This window comes from Aphelocoma coerulescens, chromosome 4A (assembly GCF_041296385.1).
Source record: "Aphelocoma coerulescens isolate FSJ_1873_10779 chromosome 4A, UR_Acoe_1.0, whole genome shotgun sequence".
Taxonomy (NCBI): Eukaryota; Metazoa; Chordata; class Aves; order Passeriformes; family Corvidae; genus Aphelocoma; species Aphelocoma coerulescens.
In genome coordinates, this window is record NC_091018.1 from 7,625,926 (window position 1) to 7,646,333 (window position 20,408).

General features: G+C 43.9%; 1 protein-coding gene across 1 annotated transcript in view; it reads left to right on the top strand.

Moving 5' to 3' along the window:
* The window catches only part of GPC4 (glypican 4), a 67,763-nt gene extending 56,075 nt beyond the window's left edge, over positions 1-11,688 (top strand). Inside the window, exons 5-9 of the mRNA XM_069015187.1 lie at positions 4,928-5,058; positions 5,272-5,418; positions 5,818-5,954; positions 7,870-8,045; positions 8,883-11,688. Of these exons, the coding sequence (XP_068871288.1) occupies positions 4,928-5,058; positions 5,272-5,418; positions 5,818-5,954; positions 7,870-8,045; positions 8,883-9,091 (800 nt within the window). The 3' untranslated portion in view covers positions 9,092-11,688. The remainder of the gene's footprint in view (positions 1-4,927; positions 5,059-5,271; positions 5,419-5,817; positions 5,955-7,869; positions 8,046-8,882) is intronic.
* The last annotated feature ends 8,720 nt before the right edge of the window (positions 11,689-20,408 follow it).

The following is a 20,408-nucleotide window of genomic DNA, read 5'->3' on the forward strand; positions in this document are numbered from 1 at the left end:
CAAGATTTTTAGAAAAAGGGAAATTGCTGCTAGTTGACATTTCAGGCTACATTTATATCTTAGAACTTGTTTTCCTCTGTTCTGTGCACTGGATTTTCATTTTGCTGCCCGTACCAACTGGATGTGTGTAGGGTGTTATTTTCAGAAGGCATTTTTTTGTGTGTTTATTCCATATAGGGAGCTAAATATGACACTAAATTGGGTTTCCAAGTCATTCTCTGGGAGGCTGACACCCCACCTCCCCAGTCCTCCCAGCCATCTTTCTCATGAGAATCTTAAGTATTTCAACTGCAATTGTTGCTGAAATAGCTCAAAGCCAGGACACTTGCAAACATCTAGTCCAAGTAGAAAAGAGGAATCCCATAAAAGGGAAGGGCATAGTGCCAGAAAACAGACAAAAGCACAAGCAGCTAATTGCTGTAGGTGGTATGCAGCTAAGAATGAACCTCGGGGGAAGCTGGCGAGCCCTGTCACACAAGACTGCTCAGGGACTGCATACAATAATTGAGATTATTAAACAGGTCTAAATAAATACATGTGATTCCAGGTTGGAGGCAAAGCTTTCCTCTTGGAGTGCTTCCTCCTGAAAGGGCTTCTTGCCCACTCATTACTTAAGTATGGTATTAAGCTTTGTTACATTTATTGGTGGTATTTGCTTGGTTTCTTGCACTCTGGGTTGATGGTTGCAGTGGAGTACAGATACAGCAAACTTAAGCTGTGCTTTCTCAGACAATTTAATAAGTGAACAGGTGCTGGTTATGTTCCAGGCTTTGGTTTCTCTCAATTTGCCACTCAAGACAAATTAAATTAAATATATCTGGTGTTTAGGGCAGAGCATATGCCACAAATACCTTGTGTGTGTGTTTAAATAATTAAAGAAATAACATCCAAAAAAATTCCCCCCAAACCACCCCCCAAAATCCCCAAAACCCACCTCCGTGGGCTCAATATGATTTTGCATTGTGGGTTTAAATGCCAAGTTATGGCAATGATTTATTAGGAGTCGAAAGCAGATTTTGAACCTATCAAGTCATTTTAAGAATAGTTAAATCAGAGAACTCGTCGCAAGTGCTGCAAGTCTATATAAATGTGGGTGCATGTGAAATACGCATTTGTGTGTGCTAGTGGGTCTATAAGTAAGTCAATTATGTAAAGCTGGGATGTAAAGTTTGTAGGTTTTCTGAGACAAGGCGACTTTGCAATTCCTTATTTCTCCAAAGTACCATTTAAAGCTGAGGAGTATGAAATAATGACTGAATTGTACTCTTTTCTTCCCTTTAACTTTAATTATTTCTCCCTCTATTCCTGACACAATTGTACGCCAATTAGACAGGGGTATACTTTGTTTCAAACTGGCTATTGGAGAGGTTGGAGCATTCCTGAATGAACAGCGTTAATCTCCAGTGCCTTTTCATGATTTTTTTTTCTCCACAAAGGTTTACTCTGCTCAAAGATGTTGAATTCAGGCTCCATATACATATCTGGAGTACTACTTTGTGTGCAAAGAATTTTTTCCCCCCCCTAAAAAAAAAAAAATTGTTGTTAATGAATGGTCAAGGTCTTCCCCCTCCCTTTCTCCTTTTAAATCAGATCTTGGGGTTAAGACTGAAAACTGCCTTTTGTTCTTCAAGTCAGACAGTGAGGCTGAAGATGTGGGTTTCTGATTATTGGTGGCACAATGAGAAAGAATTGCTTTCCTTCATGAGAGTGAGGTGCTTTGTTGCAGAGGATTGTCTCAATGCCAGTAGCAAGGACAAATGCACGCAAGAGGAAAAGGGTCTTTAAGGGATGGTGGTAGATGGTGTGGATTGGTTGGGGTTTTTTTCACCTAAATCCACTTCTATCTCCTCATCACAGGGAAAAGAGACAGTCTTTGTCATGCTGTATGTTTGTAATACATGGCCAGGATACATGTTTCACTCTGCCAGAGTTGGGTTTTTTTGTGAAGCAAAGCTGAGCCATTTATAAGCCATGCCTTATAAATATCAATTACTTTGCACGAGAGCTGGGGCAAATAATTGTTATTTATAATCAAATCCTCTCTCCTCTCCATAATGGAAAATCGTTTTCTGGGAGTTGCTCAGAAGGTTCATTCCTGGAACTGGAGCCTCCCCTCCTGCAGGCAGGAGTGCTGGCGGGACTCTGAACCCCCCAGCTAGCCTCAGTAATGTCAGACAGGGCTGCCAGAGGGGACCACTACTTGCCACGACTGCTGTGGGGGACACCAGCCAGCTCCTGGTGTGAGGTAAAAGTTTGCAGGATGCCTCCAAAATCAAAACTGCGGATGAGGCAGTGTCCCTCCACCCTCAGCCCCTGCTCCTCCCCACCCCTTTCTAATGAAAGTTTATTTCATTTAGTGTTCCTTGCCAGTATCAATCCCAACTCCAATTATTACTTTCGTTATCTTTTCTCGCCAGCTTTGGTAGCTGTGCTGGAGGCTGAATGCATTTTCTCTATCGGCAGTCAAAGCAAAGGCTGCATTCCTGGGCTGTGATACATGGAACGCCATGGCACCCCTGCTAACAAAGGACCCAATTCGCTCTACATTCCCATGGTCTTGTGGATGTCCTGCCCAGCTCAAAGTTTACAAAGATGCCAAACAGCCAGAAGAATTGGGGTTTATGTTTCCTTTCAATCTTTCACAAACACTTTATTGATCTGTGGCCTTTCCTGGCCACTCAGAGAATTAAATAGTTACAAAATGGAATGATTTTTCTTTTTTCTAAAAAAACCTAAAACAAACAAAAAACCCAAGCAAAAACAACAACAAAAAAAAACAACAACAAAAAACCCAAAAAATGAAACAAAAAAACCCTGTGCACTTTGTGTGGTTTATTATCTGTGTATTCATAATATTTTTATTTTAAATGAGCTGCTTCCTGCACACTGCACCAGGATGTTCTTTATGCACGTGAAAAACCCCAAAAGCTTTGACAGTGATGAACACATTTAAGTTGTGCTCCACTTGTTTACAAAAGTCTCCATTTGGTAGCACATCAAAAGCATTTTTCTCTCCTCTGGCACAATGGTATATTCATGCTAGCAGTCATTACTCAGAGATTTGAAGCATCACTTTATTGGAGCCTACAACAATACAGTCTAAGACTCTTTGTTTCATTTGTTATTACCGTCTCCTTTTTTTTTCCTTTTTTTTCCTTTCTTTTCCCTTTTTTTTCCTTTTTTCCCCCCCTTTCTTTTTCCTTTTTTCCCCCCCTTTCTTTTTCCTTTTTTTCCTTTTTTTTTCCTATCATTTTCCTTTCTTTTCCTTTTTTTGTCCTTTTTTTGGTCCTTTTTTTCCTTTTATGCATTTAGTTCAGACCTGTTTGTAGTCCCTGAGTGCAAAATTCTGGCCATGCCCTGAAAGAGCTCTGTCATTGATGCTGGTGGTGTGTGCTTGCAGAGCGAGGGCCTTTCCTGGGGCCTCCAGCTCCACCCAGGGCTCAATCCCTAAACACCCACACCTTGGTGGAGCTGAATGAATGAGAGGGGGTTAACTGAGTGATAGTCCTTTAACTAGCAACCAGCACATCTTTAGAATATTAAGCTGTCTTTAAAAAGTGGATTTACAGGCTAGGAAGGCATCTGCAGTTCATGTTGGGGGTTATGGTGTTGGATTATTATTATAATTCTTGTGTTTTGTTGTTGTATTTATTGATAATAATAACTTTACATACACAATTAGCTTAGTTGTATATTTTTCATCATTTGTGGTTTTTTTAAATGTAGTCTTATTTAACATGACTTGGGCTCTAAGGCAGAGCTATTACTAAATTGTTCAGTATGTGGAGTTTCTTTATAGGGCTTTAATAGATAGCCAGAGTCCACAGAAGTTTTCTGTTTGTGCAAAGTACCTTCTGTGCTTAGTAGGAGGATGAATGTTGTGAGAAAGATTAATAGACTGAGTGTGAAATGCCTATTTCTCTTTAATGGAAGGGACCAGACATGTCTTAGGAGCAGGGAGGAGCTCCTTGGGGCCAGAGGGGCTGTTGTGTCCTCATCACTTAGGCTAGGAAAATTTGAAGAATTACATGCAACTGGGAAAAGACGAATTTGTGGCAGAGCATCATGAGGTAATGCAGGAGAGGAGACCAGCAAATGCTTTGGGGTTGAGGGACCACAGTGAAAGCTAACAGTAAATTAAGTTTGTGATGGGTGAGAAGAGACCAGTGCCAGGTGTATTCCTGGAGGCACCTTGTGGGGGAGAACCAGAGTGAGGGCTTAGATGCAGTGTAGGGTAAAAGCCTTAATGCCAGTAACAATTTCCCAGGAAATAGTGGATGTCCAGTAGCTGCTGTGTTTAATGATGCATTTGATGAGGACATGCGTGTCAGCACAGGAGGAGTGACCCAGTGTTGGCTGAGGGACTTTCCATCTCCCCTTGCACAGAGATGTGCCAAATACATCATGAGTACACAGCATTCACCCTGCTCTCACACAGACTCCCTCCCTCCTGCAAATTGTCCATGTAATGCTAGGAGGTGCAATCCCTTGGCTTCCCCAGGCAGGAAAAAGCCTGGGGAAAGATGATATCAAGGATTTTCTTGGACCCTTGCATACTGGTGCCTTGTGCTCAAGACCAGCACGATGAGCCAATGGCTTTGAAAGCAGTCTTGAAAAACAAATGACACAAGGCAACCTTTAATAAATGAGCATGGAAAGGAGGGTGTTAGTAATGCTTGTTCTGATGGGAGGAGCTGATTACAGGCTGCTGTTGGCAGGCTGTGATGGCTTTTGATGTACATAAGCCTGTAAGTGCCTGGTGAAGTTGTAGGCTCTGGGAACAGAGCAAAATGTTTCCTGGAGATGTGCACTGGTCAGAGGTGATACTGCAGTGGTTAATGTCCGTGTGCTCAAACTGTTATCCTTGTTACCTCTTATTCTTGAAGCTCCTCCATTACAAACCTTTGTTTTTCTCTCTCTGTGTTAGATTCAATGCTGCTGGTAGCAGAGAGGCTGGAGGGACCTTTCAACATTGAGTCAGTCATGGACCCCATTGACGTAAAAATTTCAGATGCCATCATGAACATGCAGGAGAACAGCATGCAGGTGTCTCAGAAGGTAAATGGGCCAAGAGGACACTTGGGATTGATTGATTTATTTATTTAATGTGTTTTATTTCCCTATTCTTGTCAATATGTTTTTTCTTGAATGCCCTTTCAAGTATATATATAAATCTGACGTATTATTTTGGGCAGGAGCTGGGTTGGAGCCTGGAAAAGGGAGGCTCTTGTGACTTTTAATTTCATAAACTCTTTTCCTTCTCTCCCATAGGTTTTCCAGGGATGTGGCCAGCCAAAAACACTTGCCCAAGGCCGGACTGCTCGCTCTGTCTCTGAAAGTGGTTTTAGTGCTCGTTTCAGACCTTACAACCCAGAGGAGCGACCAACAACAGCTGCTGGCACAAGCTTGGACCGACTGGTGAGTGCCTGGTCCTGCTGGTGCCACACAGGTGCTTCATACCCAGGCACCACAGTGTATAATATTCCATTTTTAATTGATATGGTTTCTTAGTATTCCTTGGCTGTCTTAAAACTCTCTTAAGGAGTGTAATCTGCCCATGTCTCTAGACATTAATTACCTCAATGGTTCTATGTCAGAGAAGTGCCTATGTTAAAAGCTTGGCTTATGGATACTATGTGTTTGAGGAGCAGTGTTTAATTTTGTATTGAAAAAGTAAATCAACCATCAAAACTCACAGCTGAAGATCTGGCCTGTACACATCTGTTGCAATAAAAAATATCTTCCCAACTTTACTTGTACTGAGCATTTGGTATTCTGGATTATGTCTTGTGTTTCTTTTTTTCTTTTATTTAATAGGTTACTGATGTGAAAGAGAAGCTGAAACAAGCCAAAAAATTTTGGTCATCTCTCCCTGGCAATATTTGCAATGATGAAAAGATGTCTGTAGGCACTGTCAATGAGAATGAGTGCTGGAACGGGAGCGCCAAGAGCAGGTTTGGTGATGCTGCTGCCACTGGTTAACCCTCTCCCTTTCACCCCAAACTTACCCTGTGTTCTGCCCCCTCTCCATGAGCCCTTTTCTCATACAGGAGTGATCGTAGCTCACCCAAGACAGGCTGCTGCCATTACCCCTTTCATTTTTGTAGACGGGAGAGCTGGAATGTTAACACCAAAGCATTGTCCAAGTTCTACGTGGGGGTTTCTTTTACAGAAGGGAACAGAGTGTAGATACCCAAACACAGCGTCTCTCCTTGGACTTAAGCCCCTTACTAATTGTTCATGGATTTGTACTAAATCCTGTATCACAGCCACAGAGCAGGGGTGCCTGTGTTGTCTGACAGTGCTGTTGCCCCAGTGCCCCCAGCTGGTGTTTCCACCAGGAACTGGTTTCTTTGTTGAGCAAGGGCAGAGGTGATGGAGGGTGAAGACCTTCTCCACTGCTGAGGTCTGTGGCACAAGGGGGCCAGTGGTTTCATTCACACTTTTTATGGAAAAAGGAGTTACAAAACTCTTTTTTTTTTATCTTGTAAGGAAGAAATTGCCAGCACATGAGTAAGCCAAAGTTTTTCTGTCATATGGTTTATGTAACTGGTCAACTTGTATTTTGGAAATAAAAGTTTCTCTTTGTTTTTTTTTCCCCCTCTTTGCTTACTGAGGAAATAAGCACAATCCAAGATATTCTGTTAAAAAAAAAAAAAAAAAAAAAGCAGTTGTCTGGGGTTTTCCAGCAGTTTTTCTAAGTAATAGCAGTTTTTGCCCTTGATAGTTTTGGGCTCCAGGAGAAACCCATACCTCATAACTTTTGCACTGTTTTGTGTGTGCCTAAAACTCTGCCATGCTTGGCTAGGGCAATGTTTTGGGTCTGTGTGACAAGAAAAGGTTCTGCCTCCTGAAGTGTTGTTTATCAGCAGCTTCTAGGGACTTTTCACAGCAGTTACCCCCAGTGTGTGCAAGGGCACCAGTATTGAGGGGAGATGGAGACTTGGCAGCACTGGACGAGGTGACAGGGAAGGCTGGATATCCTATGTGGGTTGGGCTAGATAATTTGCTTTACTATTTTCTACATGACTCCAATAAGCTAAAAGTTTGGTAGTTTTCCACACTTTGGTCTCAGACTTCTTTGAAACATATAATATTGATCACAAATAATAACAAAACTGTCACCACCAATAATCATCATCATTGTCACTCCCATATACAGGACAGGGTTTGAGCATGCTTTTCAGATGTATGCTTACATCTCACTGCCTGGTCTCCAGGATCAGTAGACTGTGCTAAAAGCTTTTCTCCCTTTTGTGATACTGATGTTGGCATCATAACTAAGAAAAGTAATGTTTTCTTGCGTTAAACTAGTGTTTCTAGCAAGTCAGGTAATTGGAGGAAAGAGAAATGTGTCCTATCGCTGCTGTATAAGATGATACTCCAAATACCGTGTCAGGAAATGTATTCTGTTGGGTTTTGTTGCTCAGTCTTTCTTTTAAACCAGGAGGCTGCACACGTGCTCAGACCTGAGCATGTGCACCTTCTGAAGCCGAGCATCTTGGCTCTCCCCTTCTCTGATGTGGGGGGCTACAGGATCTCATCTTCAGCAGCACAGATGTTTCTCCTGCTGGGGTTATTTTCTTTTCAAGTTGGGGAGAAAATTGTCATTCCCCTGTCCTTGTGGCACAGAGTAAATGAAAACAGTGCTTCATTCCAGCTGCTGCAGAGATTGCAGGGAAGGGAGATGGGGTAAGAAGTTGGTGAAGGGCTGTGTGAGGTTTAGCACGTGGAAGGATGCTGTTGGTCTCAGAATATCACCCAGACTGAAAGCAGGGGTGGCACTGAAGAGTTCCCATGCTGTCATTCTTTAGCACGGTACCCTGCCAAGCTGCAGCTCTGGTACCAGCAGGAATGGTTTCTTTTCAGGTATGACTTTGCAGTGACTGGAAATGGCTTAGCAAGTCAAGTGAATAACCCAGAGGTTGAAGTCGATATTACCAAGCCAGACATGTTGATTCGCCAGCAAATCATGGCTCTGCGGGTGATGACCAACAAGCTGAAGAATGCCTACAGTGGGAATGATGTCGACTTCATTGACATAAGTATGTTTGCTGTTGTTTGCCTTTTGCTTTTTCTTTTTTCTCTTTTAATTGGATTTCATGCTAACACAGGTAGCTGGCTAAGCTTCAGCTGTGGGTAAGCATGTTAGTAAAGAGGGTGGGAACCGGCTTCTCTGACAGGCTGTGTGAGGAGGGGTGTTCCATGAACCCATAGAATGGTTTGGGTTAGAAGGGACCTTTAAAGATCATCTAGTCCCGCACCCCTGCAATGAGCTGAGACATCATCTACTACATCAGGCTGCTCAGGGCCCCATCCAACCAGCCTGACCTTGAGTGTTTCCAGAGATGGGGAACCTACTGTCTCTCTGGGCAACCTATGCCGGTGTTTCACCACCCTCATCATAAAACCATTTCTTCTTTATATCAAATCTAAATCTACCTTCTTTTAGATTAAAACCATTACCCCATGTCTTATTGCAACAATCCCAGCTCCCTCAGTCTGTCCTCATAGGAAAGGTGTTCCAGCCGCTGAGCATGTCTGTGTTCTCCTCTGGACTCCCTCCAGCAGATCCTTCCTATGCTGGGGGCCCCAGAGCTGGATGCAGAACTCCATGTGGGGTCTCATGAGTGGAGTAGAGGGGGTGAATCACCTCACTTGACCTGCTGGTCACAGTGCTTTTGGTGCAGCCCAGGATGTCACTGGCTTTCTGGGCTGTGAGCACACGTTGCCCAGGTGTGATGACTGCACACAGAAGTCACATTAACATGGGGACCCATGCTTACTTCTCATGAACACCAAAACAGCCACGGTCTTGCCTTTTCTCCCTGCTGTCTTGAGCAGTCAGCAGAGGAGGACAGCAGGTGTATTTGTTTCCCCAGGTGAGGAAAGCAGCGGGGAGGAGAGCGGCAGCGGCTGTGAGCTCCAGCAGTGCTCCCCAGAATTCGAGTTCAACGCCACTGAGGTCACTGGGAACTCCAGCAAGAGCGATAAGACCATGAACACTTCTGCTGCCACCAGAAGCGGTCTATCACAAGCAGCCTTGCTCCTTAACATTTTGTTCTTGGCCATGCAAAGACAATGGAGATAATTGTGCAGCATAGGGGGAGGGGAAAAGACTTTTATTATCAAAGGTAGAAGGCACCTGCTTTCACTTTTATACCATCTAGAGACTTTGCTTTTTAAGTTAATGGACAACAGTGTACAGTTTTTACTATGTTGCCACTGGTTTTAAGATAATGATTTTTTTTTTCCCTTGCTATCCTGGGAATAACAGGAACGGGAACTACAAGTCTCTCCCATTCACCAAGAGTCCATGTTAGAGGTGGATAACAAAAATGTATATACAAGCCTGTAGTTAGCTCAACATTTGTGTCTTTATCACTTCATTTTTGTGTTTTACTGTACTTCTTATGAAAACAAAAACCCCAAGGTCTTCTCTTGGCCTGTAACAAGTATGTGTTTCTGAAATGAGAAATATCTGTACAGAAGCAGGTTTTATTTATCATGTTATCTTATGAGGAAAAAATAATTGCCCAAAAAGCAGAAAATGTTTCATGTAGTTAACTTCCCATTTATCCACATTATGTTAGTTGCCTTATCTGGAGAGAAGTGGAAGTCATTTGTCTTTATTATGCGCTAAAACAGAAGGTGAAGGCAGAGCTGGTCATCATGCCAAGGGCCCCATTTGCATAGGGCATCCATGCCAGGAGCAGGTTGTGCTTGCTTTACAGGAGGTTTGGTTAAATTGGAAGGGACTACAGAGAATTCCCATTCCGCAGACGCTGAGAAGGGTTGTCATTTGTTCCCTGGGATCCTTGCAATTAGCTGTAACTCCTGTGGGTCAGTTCCCAACGTGCATCCCCCATGGGAATGAGGCATTAAACTTGTTCGGTTGGAAACAACTTGTCTCACAGATCCAAATGCCAACATGTGTCTTGTCTGTACATTTGTTAGGTGAATGCTGGATTGATTTTTTAATGGTTTTGGTTCTGGTTTTAAGAAATCCTGTGTGGGAGGGCAGGTGGGGAGGGGTTGGGTTTGTTTTTATGAGTTTTGTTTCCTCTCAGATGGGGGCAAAAGAGAAGGAGCAGGCACTGTTGCACGTACGTGGGAGCAGGAGCTGGCAGGGCTGAAGATGCCTCATTTTGGATGTGTTTGGCTGGGAGCTGATGCCCAGCACCTGTAGCTTTTTGGCACTACCTGAGACACCTTCCTCTCTCTACCTGTGCTGTTGGATTTGGAACAATGTTATGGAGAACAGCAATTCATTAATAAAAGAAATGTATATTTTTAAGAAAAGAGATTAAATAATTTTTAAAAGAGTTTAGCGAAAGCAAAGTCTTTGGAAAGACTCAAAATTTTTCTGCATGTCTCTTCCTGCTTTGGGAAGCCTTTAGGTCTGGCTGGACACTGGGATCTGGCCAGGAGAGCAATCCAGAGAGAAAAGGTTTGCTCTATTCCACCCTTGTGTCATAAAGGATAATTTTCTATTTTTATATTCGAGCATTAATTACTTGTTAGCTCAGGGTCAGCATTATACTCAACTTTATTTTCACACCAAATTTCTGCAAAGCTATAAAGACAGAGTATTCTTGGCTGGTAAAAATAATCTTGGAGGTTTAATTTTACTAGAAGTAGCCAGTTATTTATTAAAACATGATGTTAGTAGAGTTAGGGATATTCTGGCTAGATTATTTTTCTTTAGAAAATAAATCATGGAACCATAAAATTGAAAAAATTACAAATTTATGTGTGGGAAAAAATGGATTGTAAATAGCTAAGTTGCCTTGCGAGGAATTGGAAAATGTGCTGATACTTAGAAACTACCTCAGTTCTGAGGAATTTCCTTTCTAGCTTTGCGTGCTATTGCATTTACGTGGTAGAAGTGAATCTGGTCTCCAATATGTAGCTGAAAGAGTTATCCCTATAGACCTTGTTAGATTGTTTTTAATTTAGAGGGTTGAACTACATCCAGCTGTTTTCTTTCAGCTAAGTTCCCTAACAAAGAGAATTTCTGAATTAAATATTGCTGATGGTTTCCATGACTTTTCCTGATTTGTTTGGTTTCATGGCATTTTCTGATTGCTCTTTAATTATTGAAATGGTTCTAGCCATTTGAATTTTAATCCCAAAATAAACAAACCTTAGATGCACTACTATTGTAAATATATCGCAGTAAGGTCTGACTGGACAACCCTTCTGGCTCATACCCAGCTGGCAGGCCAGCAGAGTTAAATGAAAGAAAAAAAAAAAACAAAAAAAAACCCACAAAAAACCCCCAAACAAACCAAAACCCAAACCAAAACAAACAAAACCAAAAAAAAACCTTCTGAGAAGCTCTGAGATGGGTGGAAAAAAGCCCTTGTGTTTGGAGGGGCTGCCTGCTCCAACATCTCCCTTCTTGGCATAATATGTAAGAAAGTTGCTTGTAAATTCTCCTGCTTTTGAGTGTTTCTGCTCAGAAAAGTAAACCACTTATGAATTTATAATTATCGTTTTACAACTAACTGCTCACTAATTATTATTACTTAGTTTGGTACAAGCCACCAATGCAAAGATCTCCCATCAGTTCTAAGCATGTCCAGTTGACTTTGTTAGTAGCACAAGAGTCTTCCAGTATATAAAGGACAGATTTGTCACCTGGGGCTGCAAGAAACAAGAGTAAACAATGTAGGACAATCAAAAGTTGTGTTCCTGCTTCTATTTTGTGTTTGTGTGTGAAGTTGGCTCTCTGACATGAGCCGGCAAACTAAACCATACAGGTGGGGAGGAAACATGCTGCTCACTTTGGCGAAGCCATGTGCTCCCCTTTCTCAGATTTTTTTTTTCCCCACATAACCAGTGCCATTATGAGCATGATTTAAAGAAAAATTCCAATATATAGAATTAATTATTAAAGTTAATGCAGCTGGTAAGTGTGCTTCAAATGCAAAATGAAGCAGAAAGGTGATGTCCTTGGTAGCATGGAAGATGCTGTCTCCCAAAGCGCTGGAATGAAAAGATCCAGCTCTTAATAGGACCTGTTTTAACAGCTCAGTGCCTCTCCTGAAATGGCTTCACAGGTGACATGTGGAGGGAGAAAAGGAGAGCATGTAACTGGACTGTAAGAGTCTCTTGTTTTGTGTTGTGTTGGTGCCCCCCCCCCCCAAGTCAGGACAAATGGCCAGAGCAACAAGAGGTGTCTTTCCATGCTCCAGGGCAGGGTCCTGCTCTTCCCCTCCTGGCTGAGTCAGCCTGGGTTTGTCCTCACAGGCAAGGTGGTATATTAATTCTGGAGGGTGCAAACCCAGAACAGTGTTCATTTCTTAGACAGATGGTGCTGATGTTTCCATCACCATCCCCTAATTGCTTTGCTGGATGCCTGGCTGGACTAGGCAAGCCCTCTGGTCCTGGCTCCTTCCTCATCGTAGCATCTGGTGTTGGGCGTCTCATAGCATGGCATGTAAAAATCCCTTCCGCCTGTTTGGATGTTTTTACTTATCATGTGTCCCACAGTAGTTGCCAGCCCTGTTTGTCACCTTTCTCACAAAGTCAACCTGTTCCCTCCTACCTGCAGGTCCACTGTGAATGTGGCAGTGTCCCCCATTGGTGACAGCAGTAACCAGATCAGTGACAGCTGCTGCTTGTGCCTTCCCCTTGCTGATGGCAAGTCCTGATGTGGTGTTGCCTTCCTCTGGTTACTATCCCTGTGCTGTTGGGTGGGTAACTGCTGGGGATGTTTTTCCTCCCTGGATCTGCTCTGCCTTGATCAAAAGGAGACCCTTTTGCCTTTTAGCCTGCTCACTATGATTTGGCCCTGTGCTTCCTTGCTGCCCTGGCTCCTTTTTCCCGAACCTTTGCTCTGTGGTGGTTCCTCTTGTGCAGTCCCTGTGTCCCAGCAGGAGCAGAGTGGGAATGTATCTCACCCTTGGACCTTGGTGGTCTCCCCTGCAAGCCATCACCACTCAACACCAGCCAGAGATTGCTGCAACTGCTAAACCAGAAGTTTTGATTTTAAAAGCAGCTCTTACTTGGATCGACAAATCTGCTCCAGTTGCTAGTCATTGACATGGTTTAGTGCTGGACCTGGCACTCCTAGGTTAAGGGTTGGACTTGATATTCTTAGAGGTCTTTCCCAGCTTTAATGATTCTATGATTCATTTCAACAGCTGGGTAATGTCTGTCCCCCTGCTGGTTTCATAGGAGCTGAATAGGAGCAGCTTCATCCCTATCACAAAATCTGGGGTGCCCGTGCCCCTCATTCATGTATTGCAGCAATACAATTCCCCTACATAGCTGCTTATCTCCCCAGCATGTCCTGCCACACTGTCTCCCTCTACATGTGTCATTAATTCATGTAATCCCATGCAAACCAATATGCTAAACCCCTCATTAATTGGGTTACTGATTTATACTAGTAAGACTTAAAATCTTGGAGAAGGTTGAGGGTATTTGTTTCTCCTCTGACAAGGTATTGTCGGCCCCACAATGGCTGGTCCTTGGCTGAGCTGGTAATTGCCTCCTGACAGTATTTGCATGGACATAATGGCAAGGATGTCAGCAGGAGCTACGACATCTCATCTTTTCCTCTGAACAGGAAAATTCATTAGCAAGGTGGAATGCATTTGCCAGCAGTTGCTGGCAGCCCTGTTGTGTAGGGTGGCTTCTCTTCACCTATAACTCGGCTCTGTTGGTTGTTTCCATTATTAACCTGCTTTTCTTCAGAGCTTAGTAAACTCAGCCATAAAAATCAGGCCTGCCTGTAAACTTGGCATGGTAGGAATTGGCCAGACTTTTATTTTTTCTGGTGGGAAGAACTGATGATTATTTTTAGAAGAAATTGTTTCATCTATGAAGTTTAATGGGTTGAAATGCTGTTTTGGCATTCACGATCCTTCAGACCAGCTTTGTTGAAAACCCCATTTAGCATCACCAATAATACAGTAATGCTGAGGATCCCCAGGGACAGGCAACTGAAACAATAGCCGGAATCTTACATTTTTAAAGCTAATTGTTGTACATGTTCAGCTGTTTCCCCCATGCCACTACCACACACCGCTTGGTGTCTTGTGCAAGACGCAGATCTGAGGACAGTTAAGTGCACAGGAGGTATTTTGCTGATGTTGACAGGAGGTGCATCTGCATTTCCAGGAACTCTTTAGTAGAAGCAAGGTCACAGGTACATATCCACATTCCTGCAGCAGAAAGACAATTCGGATTTAACCAAGAGTTTTCTTTTTTCTTTTTTTTCTTACTTTTTTTTTTTTTTTAATGGCTGCCTTCATTTGCATCCTCATAACAAGAGTGTGTTTGTATTGGAGCTGGTGCAATCCTAAATATGTAAGTTCCTGTGTGGCAGGGCTCTGAGGCAGCTCTCCATGAATGTGTCTTCACACCACTCCTCTGATTTTGGGTGAGCAGCCACCCTGCCTTATTTGCAGGTGAGGAGCTGGGCACCCTTATGAATAGACAGTGGAGTAAGACAGTTAAGTGGTTCTTGCTTGAACAGCCCTAAGTGACTTTGTTGTTTGCTCTGAATTTCCTGTGTACTAACATAGGCCATGCTGTGTTTCAGGAGGGTGCTTCAGGTAAAATGCCTCACAGAATGAGACAAGGTGATGACTTCTGAGTGGCTTCAGGGCCTTTCATGTTTTGGGGCAAGTGGAGACTTTGGCTGGTGTGTCACAGCCTTCTTCCTTTGTTTTTCTCATAGAAAAAACAATCTAAATTTGGGAAAAATAAACCCCAAAACATGATCACTCTTTTTTCATTGTTAAATTCTTTGGATGATTGTGCATTCAAAACTACTTGAGTATTGAACAGGAATTTGTGCTACAAAATAGCAGTGAGATTTTCAGTTTTGAGCAGGAAGAGTTGTGGGTCAGTGTTAATGTGGGCGAGTGAGGGCCCTCAGCAAGCCAGGGGCCAAGAGAGTCAGTGTTACAAAAGAAGCTGTTGTCTTTGACAGAGGTCTTCTGGAGCCTAGCTGTCTGAAAATAATTAGCCAAATAAATTAGGTGTGCTCCATGCTAAGTAATTCCAACATTTGGCTTCCTAGGGAAAGGGATAATGTACTTACAGAGATACTTCAGCTTGTCCTTTGTCACTGGGAGGGGGCACACATGAAGAAGATGGGGGCTGTTTTTTGCACAGATAGTAACAGGCAGGAGAAGCTGTTGGGAGCCTTGTGCTGACCAGAGGGATGGGGTTGAGTCCCCCAGTGGGATGGTGGGTGGGCAGAGCTGCCCTCCTGCTTCCTGATGAAAGAATATCCTGCCACTGAGGGCATGTTTGACTGAAAACTGGTGATTAAAACTGGTAAAAATTCCATTTCATGAAGGTGTGCTTCATCACATTGGTGCAGGAATGGTATGGGGCTCATCCAGGAGCTCCCAGAGTTCTGGGACTGGACTGAGAGGTGATGGTTAGAATTGAGAGGAGACAGGAGAGGAGTGCCTTGGGCAGCACTTGAGCTGTATCACTGCAAAGTCCTTGTTTCCTGTCATTTCTTTCACTCTGTTGTTATTTAAAGTGCATTAGATGCATCTCCTTATGTTTTATTAGATGCTCCTTTCATGAGAGGAGCTGGCAGTGGCATCTTCTGGCCCACATTCCTGTGCTGGTTTTTTCTCTATCAAAAGGCAGTGGAAGTTGCCGCTTTTTGACCAACTTTATAATCCTGCATTGCAGAGGTGCTTGCTGGTTGCCCTCCCAATGGAGCCATGCTCACCCCATAGGGCTTTTTGCAGTGTTTTAATCCTGCTGCAGGGTGAGAGCAGAGCAGATTTTTTGGAGCCGAGATGGGAGAGAAATGCAGGTGGCAGCCAGCCGGAGGAGCCAGGTTTGTATGTGGGTTTTGCACTGCACCCTCCAGGCGTTCACAGGAAACAGAAATGAATTTGAAGCCTTTGGAAGGGAAAAACCTCTCCCATTACAATTTTGGCCCCATTGCATTGCATTGGGTGGTTTGCTCCCTTCCTCGGTGTCCTACCCTTGCTGCTCACACGGAGCATTAAAGAAGCAGGAATGCCAGCTGTGAGGAGTTGCTTAACCCATACAGTTGTGAGGTGCATGGAAAACATGAGTAAAACCATGACCAAACCAATGTATTTGTCCTATCTCAATGAATGGAGGAAGCAACGGATTCCACCCTTGGTTTTCAAAAGCATTAAAGGGAGAAAAAAGCCCACCAACACCCAAAACCCCTCCAGCCCCACCACTGATGAAGGTTGTGTTGAGGCTGCACATCCCCAGGAGCAGACAGGACCGTGGCTTGGAGCCGAGCACAGGAATAGTCCTGGCTGCAATGAACCCAGACTCCTGTGAAAGTGAGCAGTGAAATGATGTCTCCACCATAAGAGTGAGAATCCAAGTGCTGTGCAAAGTCCCTTTCCTCCAGGAAGACAGGGATTTCCAGGACCTGTGTAAGCAGCCCTGGGGCTTAAGCTGGGCCAAGTGGGCCTGTGGTGCTACAGCTGCCTGCAGCACTGGCAGTGCCTCAGCTAATCTGTGCATAGTGTATTCATGGCTCTCCTCTTTTGGACCCTGCACTGAGACAGCAGAGTGGTTTTAATGAGAACACAAAAGTTAAAATGGGGTTTTTACTTTTAAAAATTAGTGGCAGACTGTGGCTGTTCAGGTTGCTATTTTAACTGCTCCAGATGTCAAGCATGGCTCAGCCAAGATCAATGTGTAATCCAATGGAAATACTATTAATTTCAGAGGAATGTGGTTAATATTGAAATATTTTGGATCTTTTAAATATGTAGCCAGTGGTAGTGGTCTAACTGGGCTTATTAACTCTGCGTTTGGAGCAGTGATTCTATTAGCATGAATTAATGTCTATTAACATTATTGAATTTCATTTATTTTAACATGAGGGGTAATGATACTGATTATTTTAGATACTCTCTGAGGCTGTACTGAGTTGGGAGGTGTTGGTTCAAGGCCTCATCCCACAAACTTTTGTCCTTCCAGTTCCTGTTTAAGCTCTGACTTAGCTCCAAGCCTGCAGAGTGGCTCCCACTGACTCCAGCAGCAGTCGGATTGAGCCTGTTCCGGTCCTGCTTCATCCAGCCCCAGTGGCTTCAGCTTCAACTACAGAGAGGCTTTGCATGTCCCTCCATGGCCAGGGTGGATTTAACCCCTGGAGCACACCAATTGCCACTGAAATATCTTCTCTGCTCTACCGTCACATCACAGTGGGAGTCAATCTTGGCTCTTACACCCAGCTGCAGTGAGTGGGTTGGACCTGGTCTATATATTAAATTCTGTTTCTAAATTAAGCTCAGGTAGACCCATTTCCCCCGTCCTCTGACTTTTATGCCTATTAAATATATAAAGCACTTAGAAGGCAAAGGGTTTGTAATGAGGAACAGTCTTTTTGAATGTTTTGTTAAAGGTATGGAAAATATGGAAAGCTTTGAGAAAAAAATTCTTTCCTTTAAATCAGATTGAAGAACAACCTAAAATAACAGTTGGAGAATGAGCTGCATCTTACAGAGCTAGAAATGGACCCATTTTTCAGCAAAACACAAAGTTCATAACTCATAATTTTCTTAACAAAATATCTGTTTTCAATAGCTGTTGAAATATTATGCTTGTAGAGGTCACACATTCTTAGTGAAAGACGTATCTTTTTTTGGTTAAAAATATTTTTAAAAGCCAAGTGATTCTCCTTTAAAAAAATTGTTTTAAATCACTGGTGAAATTACAGAAAAGTTGCACAAGAAGAAAATTACGATCAGCCCAGATAGAATTTTTTTTTAAAGTAGGCACTCAAAAAAAAAACAAAACCCAAAAAAACAGAATGCCACAGATTTCAGTCTGCATCAGAGAATGCTCTCATCAAAAGGAAACCTTCAGTTCCTTTGTCTGAAGAAACCTCTCGCTTTGTTCATGTTTAAGAGAAATGGTTCTAGTTACTGAGAGAGTGTTTGCCTTGCTCAAAAAAAATGTTTGTGTGGGAGATGTTTTACATTTGAGTGACGCCAGAGAGCCAAAATGGGAAGCTATATTGGCAGCAGTGACCACAGGCTGATGTAGCTGGAAAAATTCTGCTGAAAGCCTTTGGGAAAAGGGGAGGATTTCCCCTCCCTGTCCAGGCAAATGGGTTATCTGGATAAGGCCAAGCTCTTTCTGGGCAGGAAAAATCCGGGTCAGGCAATGTCCAGGGCTGGAGTACCCTCTTGCCATCGCCCTGGCTGAGGGCACATCTGGGCTGCACATCTGGGGCTGTGCACACCTGCCCACCTGCAGCTCTGTGCTATTTCTGCCTGCATGCACTAGATGGCATTGCCAACTTGGCTACAGGGACTGTGGACTCCCAGTGGGTTTCCACAGGGAGTATGAGCAGTGCTGTTGATGATAATTTGTGATTTTTTTAAAGTTCTCTGTATTAGGGAGAGCATGATACAGCTGCCATATCTGGCATGGACAGCTCAGGGTGCTGGTGCCTGGGCATCACAGAGCTGGTGCCATAGCAGGTGTGACTGAAGCCCACGTTGTACTTGTGCTGAGCAGCTGAGGTCCAGCCTGGGGCCCTTCTTTTGGGCACTGGCTGAGCACACAGAAAGAAATGGTCTTTGCTGTTGCCAACAACCCCTACAGGTGAGGTGGACAAATATGAGAAAGGCTAGGTCAGTGGGATCTGAATGAGAAACCTGAATACCAGAGACATCAGGAGTTCAGCTGAATCAAGCACCTCTTGATTCCCCATTCAGGTGGTTTATTCCCTTTTGCTGTCTTCAGTCAGAGCATTGCCCCTGTCCTCCCTGTCCCAGTTTCTCCCTTGGTTGTGCATGCTGGGCTGGGATCACTAACACTGAAGCTGAACAGAAGAGCTGTGAGGAGAGGGTGCATCTGAGGGGCTGGTTCCTTGTGTGGAAGGTATCTTTTCAGCTTTATACCGGCTAGCGCTTGTATTTCAATGCCTTAGAAAGCCTCGAGCAGCCTAGAGAGGTAGCACGGGCGATCTAGCACTTTAGTAGCTCTAAAATCGGTACCTGTATCAGCTGCAAAGCAAATACCATCAGCAGAAGCAAAGAGGGAGAAATATAGCTCCCTGCTCGCTCAATTTCCCGCAGTTAGAAGCTTTCAAATGAGAGAGACAATCAGAGACGTTCACAGGAAGATAGCTGAGCCAAGGGGGGGGTGGGGGCCTCCTCGACCAACTCTTTTATTAGGAGAAGGGGAAAGGGGAGGACTGGGGGCGGACCCGGGGTGAGCGGCCAATCAGACACTGCTAAAGAGTTTGAGTTACATTTGGTTTTGCCCGCGCTTAGAACAAAGGAACTCGGAGCACATGGGCAGGAGCACCTGTCTTTGGGAGGGGGAGGGGAAGCTCAGAACTGGCAGCAACACCTTGTCTACAGCAGCTGTCACTGAATGCCTGAAAAACATGAAAGCATACCAAAAATGGGGGAATTATAATCCGGAGAGCCTTCCTAAACTGTCAGTTGCTCCTTGAACTCTGAGCTGCTTTGTAAAGGCCAAAGGTACATTGCTGGGTTTTTTTGTATCCCTACATCCATTTGCAGAGAGTAAACCAAGTCAATAAAATCAAGGAGTGCCTGTGTTGGATCTGCAACAGAGTCATATCCCTGAAAGCAGGAAACCCACCCCAGGGCACTGTTCAGCTCTGGAATGCTGAACAGTGTGGGAACAAGCAGCCAGGGTTGCTTGATGCTCCTCTTGGGTGTTTGTGCTCCAAGACTGTGAGCACCTCCTGTCCTACCAGTGTCAGCCCCAAGGCTTCACTGGGACAAATGTGCCATTGTTTGTTATCCTGCCCTGCAGTTTCTCTTGAAAACTAAATCCTGAGTAGCATTCAAGTAAAACAGAGTTCCTGATTTCCCAGATGGCAGCCAGTGAGGAACACGCTCCCCTAGAAACATCTGCTGTCTCTATCTTGTGCCCTCAGGCGGGTTGATGGCTTGTTTTTCATTTAGAGTTCCCCTCAGTTGCCTGGGGTGTCCTTCAGGGCACTGGTGTGTGGCTGCCAACAGATCTAATGATCAGCAAAAGCATTATTTGTGTTATGTTAACATCTCAAAGTATCTGTGTGACCTTCCATGCTGCTTGGCTACATGATCAGTGTTGGCACTGCAGAAATGCTCATGAAAAATGTTCAGGATAAATCTCCCCCTGGTTCCTACTGGTTCCTCTAAAAACTGGTGATGTGGGAGACTTCATGATGCAACACTTCTCTGACAGAATACTTCTCTCTGCATGTAACTAAGAGTTTGTTTGTGGGGAGAGCTGCTCACACCACTTTGGGCATTCAAGTTTCCATGGAGAGGGACCCGGCTGCTTTTCCTGCCTGGTAGATGCAAGGCTTGGAGTAGAGCTGCTCTTAGAAAATGAAGCATTTGTGCTCAGTTGAGCTTCCTGGAAGGAAGACTTGGCCCAAGTGTGTTGTTTGGGCC